This window comes from Dama dama, chromosome 13 (assembly GCF_033118175.1).
Source record: "Dama dama isolate Ldn47 chromosome 13, ASM3311817v1, whole genome shotgun sequence".
Taxonomy (NCBI): domain Eukaryota; kingdom Metazoa; phylum Chordata; class Mammalia; order Artiodactyla; family Cervidae; genus Dama; species Dama dama.
Window position 1 is genome coordinate 41,838,787 of NC_083693.1, and position 10,939 is coordinate 41,849,725.

Consider the following 10,939-nt stretch of genomic DNA (forward strand, 5'->3'; position numbering starts at 1 on the left):
TCAGCTAGAAGGTCACCCCTGACACTGCCATGGCACCCCGCGGTGCGCGCAACTCCCAAGCCCGGGTATCCGAGGACCTGCGAAGGGCTGGTGAGGCTGGGGCGCGGGCCGGCGGGGCTGGGTAAGGGGCGGGGCCCGGCGGCAGGGGCGGGGCTCCCAGGCTTTGAGGCGGGGCCTCAGCTAAAGGCGCGGAGCACTGGGCGCCGAGATCGCCGAGTAGAGCAGCGCCCAGTGGAGAGAAGTGGAAGGCTAGGATCGCACCGTCCCAGTCGGCCAGCCGGCGTCCACGCCGCTCACGCGCCCTTACCCCTGCCGGCCCTTGCCCGACGCGACCCACCGACATGCAACCCCGGGGCTGAGGCGGCCCGATGGCGAAGCCCGCGTCCCCGCAACGACGGCGCATGGAGAACTTCCGAAAGGTGCGCTCCGAGGAGGCGCCGGTGGGGAGCGGGGATGAGGAGGGCGGCCCGGGCTCAGGCCCCTTCGCCGACCTGGCGCCGGGCGCCGTGCATATGCGGGTCAAAGAGGGTAGCAAGATCCGGAACCTGCTGGCCTTCGCCACTGCCAGCATGGCACAGCCAGCCACGCGCGCCATCGTCTTCAGCGGCTGCGGTCGAGCCACCACCAAAACCGTCACGTGTGCCGAGATCCTCAAGCGCCGCCTGGCGGGTCTGCATCAGGTCACGCGGCTGCGCTACCAGAGCGTGCGCGAGCTGTGGCAGAGCCTCCCTCCGGAGCCCACGCCGGGGCAGAAGCCTGGCGAGCCAGCCGCCAGTCTCAGTGTACTTAAGAACGTGCCCAGCCTCGCCATCCTACTTTCCAAGGATGCCCTGGATCCGCGCCAACCCGGCTACCAGCCGCCGAACCCCCATCCCGGCCCCTCGTCCCAGCCAACTGCTCCGACGTCCAAGAGGAGTCTAGGGGAACCTGCTGCTGGAGAGGGCTCCGCGAAGCGGTCACAACCCGAGCCTGGTGCTGCTGAAGAGGACCAGACCGCCTGAGAACTCCGGCCTCTGGCCACCTGGACGGACTGGATCTTACCCCGGAGCTTCGACCTTGAGACGCATCTCTAGCCTTTCATACCTTGGTCCTCTGGAACCTACAACGTGGCGGCATAGACCCCAAGGCGACAAGAGGGGGACCCCAGGGAAGCTTCGTGGTGGGGTTGCTCCTCCACCTGTGTTGCCTGACGACACACGACTCCACCTTCAGCTTTCCTGAACCATACGGGGACTTTCTTTAGGGAGGGAATGGTGGGCAATGGGACTCTTGAGCCTTTAACCCCAAAGGTTAAAAAAAAGGTTCACATAGGATTCTTGAAGTGGGCTAGGAAGGTGGAAGCTGAGGAAAGCTCTTGGAATCACCCCACCGTTGTCAGCAGAGGGCAAAGGGTTGGAAACCACTGCTTGAGGGCGGGCGATTTTGAGTGACGAGGGGTAAGGGGCTATTCTGCCCTTCACCCCAGGACAGTTTCTAGTTTTCCTTTTCCTGCTTTTAAGGAGCATCCTGAGAGCATGGTGGCAGGGGCGTCTCCACAGGCTCTTTTAACATCCCACTTTCCCCATGCTGGCCCAGAGGGAGAGACTCAGGACAGAAGTCTATGCCACCTCCCCTGAGCCCCACAGCTGGAGTCTTGCTTCCAATGAAACAAACACAGAAATGGCTCTGTCCCTGGGTTTTTCCCTAACCACTTGCCTGTGTAGAGACTGCTGTGGTCTGCCCCCTTGTGTCTCAGTCCCCTCCAGCCTGGAATCCTTAGCTTTTGAGGTCTAATGGGTCAGGCACAGAACCTGGGCAGCTTCAAAATGGTGCCGGGAGCACATTACCCAGCGCCTGGTTCTCCCTCTTTCTCAGCCCTCCCTGGCTAGCTCCAGTAGCTTCAGGGCTTGTGGCCAGAAGGGGACCTTTGTCACCTTATGTGTTACCACTAAGGGAAAGGGAACAGCATACTGCTTTTCTGGAAGGGGGAGGAAGGTGAGCATCAGTGAACTATCCTGGGGGTCACTGCCAAGGATGACAGACCAAACTGGGCTCCCTAAGCCTGCAGCCTCCTGCCAATAAACGGCCCTACCAGAAGGCTGGCACAGAGCCCCCCAGCCCCATGGATAGAATCTACCCTTCACTGCTCTCTCTCTCTCTCTGAGAAAGGACAGCACACCCTTGGGAGAGGGGGAGGAGAGACTGAGCACAAATCCACTGCTGGAAATTACTATTCAGCAGAGAAGCTGGGACTTGGGCTGTGAATCACTGCAGGCTCCCTGATAAGCGGCTGCCTCTGGCCCTGCACAGCTGTCTGTTGAGAGATAACAGCCTTATAAGCCTTTCTGCCCAACTCCAAGTCAGGTGGGAGGGTGGAAGGAGTGCTGTGTACTGGAAGCACTCTAGCAAATATGAGGGGGAGGGGCACATAGCTCCAAGATCTTAGAAGCAGACCCTGTCCCTTGCAATTTAACAGCATCCTTGGAAAGGAGGAGATGGGGAAATATGTAAGTCACTTTGTAGGCAGAAAGCTGAAATAAATCCTTCTGCTGGTAACAAGAGGTAGGTTTCTGCAGTTGATAGAAGGGGCTCTTCACGGAGTTCACCCTCACCTCCCAGCTCTGCTTGAGCTTTGGATAGGTGGGCCCTGTCAAACAGACTCTGGCACTGGCTGCCCTCCCTAATGTCTTGTTCTTGATGAGTCCCTGGGGAGAGCCAAGGGATTGGGGCGTGTGTGCCTGACTCTCTCAGGAGCAGCCCAGGAAGTGTGGAGAGAATGTAAACTGTCCTGACAACAAGGTTGCCCTGGGCTGCCACTGGGCGTCCGCATCTGAATTTAAATGATATGACACAGAAGAGGTCCTGCATGGTAGAGTCTTAGGAAAGACTGCTCTTGGTTCTGGAAGAGGGTCAACTTTCCAAGATCACTAGTGTCTAAAGTCCTGATTGCCGGGTCACCAGGACAATGCAAGCAGAGACTCTCATTGAAGATGTCTTGAGTCAGGTAAGTCACCTTCCAGCCTAGAAACTCACCCTGTAATGTGGAGAGGAGAGGGGCATGTTGTTTCCCTACCTTCTGAGTGTTACCCTGCTCACATGGCGGACTGAGTTTCTGCCTCCCGTTCTAGAAAGTGGGTTATGAAACTGGCTGTCTTCTCTGCATCTTTACACCATCCCAGCAGCTTCAGTTCCCTGGACTTTGATAGGTGCTCATGGGTGCCAATGGAACCCAGCATCCATGAATGAGCTCCCCACACCTGCTTTACTGCATCCTCTGGCCCTGCTGACCCAGGAGGTGACAGATACCCCTATCCAGCCCCAACTCCAAGGCTGAGGTGGGAACCTGAGAAGTGCTGGAATAAGGCAGGGAGTGGCCAGGGGAGCACCTCAGAGACAGTTCACTTCAAGAACTGACTCATGGCAGAATGGGAGGGAGTGGGGAGTGCTGCACCCCACCGTGAGACACCATCTTTCCAGTAGGACCTCTATCCAAGAGCTTCCTGGGCCCTCCTTTGGGGGCACTTCCAGCTAAGGGTAGCAGTGAAGACTCACACCCCCAAAACTATCTGGTCACACAATCAGAATCCATTTGGGAACATAAATGTATATAATCTAAGACCAGAGCATGTGGTTAGATGGGCAGTGAACCACCAGCTGGACCATGAGGGACTTCATTGTTGGCCCAGGTCCCAATCTGGGCACAGGGTTGGGTGGGGAGTCGGGGGGAGAATCACAGTATAATCAGATACAGTTTCTGCTGCAAGGATGTCCCGGTCTAGGGGAGAGGGAAAAGAAAGTTATGGCACAATGCGGTAATAGTGGGAGAAGGGAGTTCTGAGAAGAGGCACTTAATTCACTCAGAGGGAGCTGGCTCAGCAGTGACCAGATGGAGTTAGCCAGCTGGACAGGACTAGACAAGGAATTCCAGGCCGAGAGGTGATGCTGCATCTGGTGTTGAGGCAGCCACAAGTGTCTGAACAAAGCTCGAGCAAAGGCAGGTGGGACTGGAATACCAAGTGGGAGCTGGGAGCCAGGTCACAAGGAGCCTCCCTGGAGAAAGGGGGAAGGCAATGGTCTTTTTTCTTTTCATTATATTCCACTGGTCCTTTTTGGTATCGGTCTTTTTTCTTTTCATTATATTCCATTGTTATTTTTAAAAATATTTGTTTACTTATTTGGCTTCCCAGGTGGCACTAGTGGTAAAGAACCTGCCTGCCAGTGCAGGAGGCATGAGACTCTGGTTTGGTCCCTGGGTTGGGAAGATCCCCTGGAGGAGGGCACAGCAACCCACTCCAGTATTCTTGCCTGGAGAATCCCATAGACAGAGGAACCTGATGGGCTACAGTCCATGGGGTTGCAGAGTCAGACACGACTGACGCGACTTAGCACAGCACAAAGCATTTACTTATTTAGGCTGCACTGGGCTTTAGTTGCAACACTTGAGTGAGGTCTTTTGTTGTGGTGTATAGGATCTAGTTGCCTGACCAGGGCTGGAACTTGGGCCCCCTGATTGGGGAAGTCTTAGCCACTGGACCGCCAAGGAAGTCTCACCCTGGTCTGATTGATATTTGAGAAGGATCCTTCTGGCACCAGTGTAGGTGGAAGGTGAATTGGAAGGGGCCTGACTGCATTTGGTATACTGCAGGGAGGTAGGAGGTGGAGCCCTGCTAGTGGGGCCAGAGATGGAGACAGATTTGAGAGCTACCCAGGCTAGGTAGGATTTCATTGCCATTACAGCCAGGATAGAGGAGGGTTGCTCTTTGTGGCTTAACCCTAGCTTGGCCAGAACTTAGCCTGCTTCCTGGCATCACAGGATGGACCAAACAATAGATGGATTTTGGTAGGGAAGAGGGGTGAGTTAGAGGGGTCCGCAGCTTCAAATTGGTAAAAGCTTTAAAGTTCTTGTCCACTGGCCATGAATCTCCCAGAGCATGTTCACTGAACAGTTAAAGGAAGACCTGGGTGAGACTCACTCCCGCCTGGCCACCGCATCTGCCCCACTGGCTCCCTTCATCTCCCAGCCCCCACTTGATTTGTTCTAGTTTGGATCATTGCTATGCCCATACTGGCCACTAGGGACTCTCTAGTCCCCTCTGTTTCACTGAGATGTTGAAATACCTACAGGTTTCCCAGGGAAAAGGGTAATTGAAGAAAGGGAAGGAGGAAATACAGTCACAGGAAGGTCTCTTTGGTGACATCGGGTTTCTTCCTGTCAGAGCTTATCTTAGTTTGTAGTTGTGCCCTCATTAATGTGAACCTCTGGTTGTCAGTCACCCCAGTAAACCAGAAGCCGTGATTAAATGGATTCTGTCTGCCTTGCTCCCTACCTAGCTCTTGGAATGCAGGAATCCCACAGAGAGCTGTTGATTGAGTGAATAAGGACTGGCTGAATGAGATTTCTGAACTGTTCTGACACCACATCAAAGCCCTTAACTGTCCATCCCCAGAAAGTGGCCAAAGCTTTCCCCAACCCCACCATAGGGACCCTTGGATTCTATCTTCTTTTTGAAGAAGCTAAGGGTCACCATGTTTATGCCTAACTGGAGGATTCTGGTGTTGTTTTTGACTCCTGCTGACTGTCATAGATGTCGTGAGTTGAATTGTGTCCCTCCAAAAGGTATTTTGAAGTCTTACCTGTAAGTGTGACCTTATTTGGAAACAGGATCTTTGCAGGTGTAATTAATATGTGAGATGAGGTCATACTGAAGTAGGAAGAGTCCTTAATCCAAAATGTCCTTATAGGAAGAGGAGAAGATACAGACTGACACATAGAGGGAAGAACAGCATGTGAAGATGGAGGCAAAGATTGGAGTTATGCAGCTGCAAGCCAAGGAATGCCAAAGATTGCCAGTGAACAACAGAAGCTAAGAAAAACGTACAGAACGGAGTCCTCCCTGGAGCCATCAGAGAGAGCATGGTCCTGCAGATATCCTGATTTTGGACATCTAGCTTCCGGAACTGTGAGAGAATAAATTTCTGCTGTTTTAAATCATCCAGCCTGTGGTACTTTATGAAAGCAGCCATAAGAAACTGATACAATATTCTCACCACCTTCAGAGGGAATAGGGAAAAGGAATATGGGTGTTTGCTAAGGTCTAGTCTTGCATGGTGAGAGGCTCTTTTCAGAGTTCTACTAGCAAATGTGAACAGATCATATTGAACAGTGTCAAACTGAACAGATGATAGGCTTTGCAGGAAATGAGCCTGATTCTGATCTAGAGCAAGTTATTCTTCTCTGAGCCTCAGCTCTCTCATCTGCAAAATGGGCCAGATTGCTGTGGGGATAATAACAGTCTTCCCAATCTTTACTCATCGGAATCACCTAGGGCACTTGTCAAAAATATAGATTGCTCTTATAAATTAATTGGTATAAACTGATTGATTTCTAAATAAAATAGACCTTGCATTACAACTGAAAAAAATGTGTAGATTACATGTTATATGTTAATTATCCCACAATTTTTAAAAAATACGGATTGCTGGGGTTGAACTTCAAAGCAACAGGATCAGAATCTCCCAGGAAGGACCTGGAAATGGGTATTTCAATAAGATCCTTGAGTGATTCTGATGGTTAATCAAGGTTGACTAGTCAGTAAGATAATTTTTAGAAGGAGCGGCACACTCACTCTTAAGAGAGACCCAAAGTTAAATTCTCATCACAGGAAAAAACCTTTAAGAGAGCAGCTAGTGGCCTCAGAACACAAAGCACCCCAGCCCTGGGCCCTGTTTCCTGACAGGAAACTTGAGGGTGTGGGGTCCATTTCAGACAACTACAAAAACTCAGCTTTCTTTGTTTAAAAAAATTATAAGGATGCAAAAAACATGGAACCTGCCTACATTGCTGATGGGAATGTTGATGCAGGCTGCCTTGGAACAGCTTGGCAGTTCCTCAAAAAGTTAAACATAGACTTACCTTATGACCCATATATTATTGCTAGATATAATACTGGAAATAATGGAACACATGTGTCCACATGAAAACATGCCCACAGATGTTCACAGAAGCCTTGTTCATAATAGCCAAAAAGTGGAAAAAACTCAAATGTCCATTAAATGATGAATGAGTAAACAAAATGTGGAATATCCATATGATGGAATATAACTCTGCCACAAAAAGAAACGAAGAACTGATTACAACATGAATGAATCTTGTAAACATTGTATTAAGTGCAAGAAAGTTGCTCAGTCGTGCCTGACTCTTTGCGACCCCATGGACTGTAGCCCTCCACCCTCCTTTGTCCATGTGATTCTCCAGGCAAGAATACTGGAGTGGGTAGCCATTCCCGTCTCAGGGCATCGTCTCAATCCAGAGATCGAATCCAGGTCTCCCGCATTGCAGGCAGATTCTTTACCGTCTGAGCCACCAGCGAAGCCCTAGAATACTGGAGTGGGTACCCTATTACTTCTCCAGTGGATCTTCCCAATCCAGGAGTTGAACCAGGGTCTCCTGCATTGCAGGCAGATTCTTCACCAGCTGAGCTACCAGGGAAGCCCTGTGAAAGAAACCAGACCCCAAAGGACATTCATATTTATGTGAAATTTCTAGTGAAGCGAATCCATAAATACAGAAAGTAGATTAGTAGTTGCCTAGGGCTGGTGGGGTTCAGGGAATGAGGAGTGACTGCCATTGGGTATGGAGTTTCTCTTAGGGATGATGAAAATGTTCTGGAACTAGATAGTGATAATGCTTATACAACATAGTAAATAAAAGAACACTGAATTATGAACTTTAAAAGGATGAGTTTTCTGCTTTGTGAATTCTATTTCAATCAAAAATTATATTCTTTAATGATGTTATGATCATAAAAGTAATAACTTAGGAAATTACATAATAAGTATTAATTATTATGAAAAAGTACTATTAGAGCTCTCCTACCTATATTCAATGGGCTTCCTAGGTGGCACTAGTGGAAAGAACCCACCTGCCAATGCAAGAGACATAAGAGACATGGGTTCGATCCCTGGATTGGGAGGATTCCTCTGGAGGAGGGCATGGCAATCCACTTCAGTGTTCTTTTCCAGAGAATCCCTTGGATAGAGGAGCCTGGCAGGCTGCAGTCCATGGGGTTGCAAAGAGTTGGACACTACTGAAGTGACTGAGCATGCATGCACGCACTTGTATTGGATGGTGGCCCCCAGCAGGATCACCTTTGAATGCTACCTCCTCCTGCCACCTTTTCTCCCTGATTCCCAGGTGATCCATGTGGTATGTTTATCCACTCCACCTCCATGCCTTGTCCCTAGTCTCACAACCTGCCATGCCCTGGGAAAAGAACTTTCTACAATTTACAACAGAGAAATGCAACACTCACCATTTATTGAGTTCTATTTATTGAGATATGTCCAGGCAGGACCTAGTATTTTACATGCACTATGTTATCTAATTTTCCCAATAATGAATTAGTAGGGTCCATCATTATTATCATTATGTAGATGAATTAACTGTGGTTCAGGAAATTGGAATACCTTGCCTAAGGCCCTGCTGCAGAGCTGTAATTTAACAGTAGCAAGAATGTCATTCTCTCAGGCGCCCTCTCATATTTATCTCCTTTTCCAAAGCAGGCTAGTATTGGGATCCCCATCACTAGAAGTGCCCAAGTGGGGATTTGGAAATGGAAGCAACATAGGATCAGTCAGACTAAGGGCCACAAGGCCATTTCCAGCCTTGAAATGACAGGATTCATTTTTTTTTTTCTCAAAGCATGCTTAATTCCCACCAGAGAAGATAAGAACTTTTCTTGTATGTGAACTTCACTTTACTAGAAAGTCACATGATACAACAATGTCTGTGTCCATACAAGCTCCTCAACAATCCCTCCCTTCTGCACACATCAGAGGAAATGCCTCATCACAACTGTTTCAGAAGGAAGACTGCTGTAGCAGGAAGCTGATAGGCTGATCAACTGGTGATGATGACATCCCTGAAGTATCAAAGTCCAGCTGCTGCTTCTCCATTGGGATAGCAAAGGGTTTCGGGGCCAAAGATGATAGAGTCAAAAGACCCTGACAGCCTTGGGCAGGAACCAAGATGTCTGGTCTAAAGCCATCCCAGAGGAAGTAGACAGAATGGGCTGCAGGGGCACAGCTGGAGAAGAACTTGGGAGTAAGCAGGGGCTTCCCAACCTAAGTGAAGTAATAGGCTGAATTCAAAGATGGCCCCCAGGGCTCATGTCCCCTAGTGTACATGCCGTGTATAAACAGGGCTGAATTTGTGAAAGTGATGGGATATCATTCCAAGATTAGTACTAATCCATTTACTTTGAGTTAATCAAAAGAGAGATTATGCGGGATGTGCCTGAAGCCTAATCAGATGAGGCCTTTAAAGGAGGGTGAAGTGTCAGAGATACTTTCCTGTTGGTTTGAAGAAATAAATGGTGGTACTGTGAGGGGACCTATAGAGTATCCATGTGGTAAGGACCTGAGGGTGGCCTCTAGGAGCTGAGGGTGATCCTCGGCTGACAGCAAGGAAAAAATGGGGACTTAGTCCTACAACTGCAAGGAACTGAATTCTGCCAATAACCTAAACAAGGCTGGAAGAGGATTCTGAGCTTCAAGTGAGACCACAGACCTGGCTGACATCTTGATTTCAGTCTTGTAAGACCCTGAGAAGAAAAATCAGTTATGCTATGAAGGCATAACTGACCTACAGAAATGAGAAATAATAAATGGGTATTGTTTTAAACTTAGTTTGTGGTTAATTATCATTCAGCAATAATAAAGATAATACAGGGACTTTCCTGGTGGTACAGTGGATGGGAATCCGCCTGCCAGTGCAGGGGACAAAAGTTCGATCCCTGGTCTGGGAAGATTCCACATACCTTGGGTAACTAAAGCCCATTGAGCCCTGGTGCCACAACTACTGAAGCCCATGTGCCCTAGAGCCTGTGCTCCACAACAAGAGAAACCACAATGAGAAACCTGTGCACCACAATGCAGGATAGACTGTGCTCACCACAATGAGAGAAAGCCCACACACAGCAATGAAGATCCAGCACAACCAAAACAACAACTAATACAGGTAATAAGGACTTAGAACTGCCCTCAAGGTAGCAGGGGGTTCAGAATTTGCTGAGAAGCCAGCAAAGTCTACCTTTACAGGGAGTGGGGAAAGAAAATTTCTGCAGTCGGACAAACCTGGGCTCAAATCTAAGCACTATTCTTAATATTTATCAGTTGTGTGATTCTTGGGCAAGTGTCCTTTGAGTCTATTCCTTCATCCATAAAATAGGGGTAAATACTCACCTCACAACACTGTTATGAGGCTTAGATGGGATAATAAATAGTTTGTAGCTTATAGTGGCACAAAGTTAATTATGATCATAACTATTTTTGAAAACATAGAATGTTGCAGTAGCCAATTGAAGGCACTGACAAAGGCAAAGACAAGTACAGTAACTTACAATTTGGAATTGGGATTCAAGTGCCATATAGCCAGCGCTTTTTCTTTTTGTTTAGCCGAGCAAAAAGGCTTGAGGGATCTAAATTCCCTGACCAGGGACTGAACCCAGGCCACAGCAGTGAAAGCACTGAATCTTAACCACTGGACTGCCAGGGAACTCCCAACTCGTTGCTTTCTTTCTTTCTCAAGCTTTTATCTTTTCTTTTTTTTTAAATTGGAGTATAGTTGATTTACAATGTTGTGTTAAGTTCTACTGCACAGCAAAGTGAATCAGTCACACATATACATATATCCACTTCTTTCTAGATTCTTTTTCCAGTCCTTTTTATTTTTAAAATATATTTATTTATTTACATTTTTGCCTGCACTGGGTCTTCATTGTCACCCACCAGCTTTCTCCCGTTGAGGCAAACGGGGGCTACTCTTCCTTGCGGTGCTTGAGCTTCTCATTGCAGTGGCTTCTCTTGTTGCAGAGCACTGGCTCTAGGTACTGGGGTCCCAGCAGTAGCGGCCCATGGGCTTAGTTGCTCCTCAGCATGTGGGATCTTCCCAGAGGAGGGA

The 10,939-nt window shown here is 48.8% G+C and overlaps 2 protein-coding genes across 2 annotated transcripts in view; one reads left to right on the plus strand and one right to left on the minus strand.

Annotated features, from left to right (window-relative positions):
• Positions 1-343, minus strand: part of SCAMP5 (secretory carrier membrane protein 5) — a 53,687-nt gene extending 53,344 nt beyond the window's left edge. The window contains exon 1 of the mRNA XM_061159106.1: positions 24-343. Within this exon, the coding sequence (XP_061015089.1) occupies positions 24-343 (320 nt within the window). The remainder of the gene's footprint in view (positions 1-23) is intronic.
• On the plus strand, positions 217-6,393 carry RPP25 (ribonuclease P and MRP subunit p25). The gene is made up of 2 exons (XM_061158982.1): positions 217-2,983; positions 5,722-6,393. The coding sequence occupies exon 1, from the start codon at positions 369-371 to the stop codon at positions 999-1,001; it is 633 nt and encodes a 210-aa protein (XP_061014965.1). The 5' UTR covers positions 217-368; the 3' UTR covers positions 1,002-2,983; positions 5,722-6,393.
• The last annotated feature ends 4,546 nt before the right edge of the window (positions 6,394-10,939 follow it).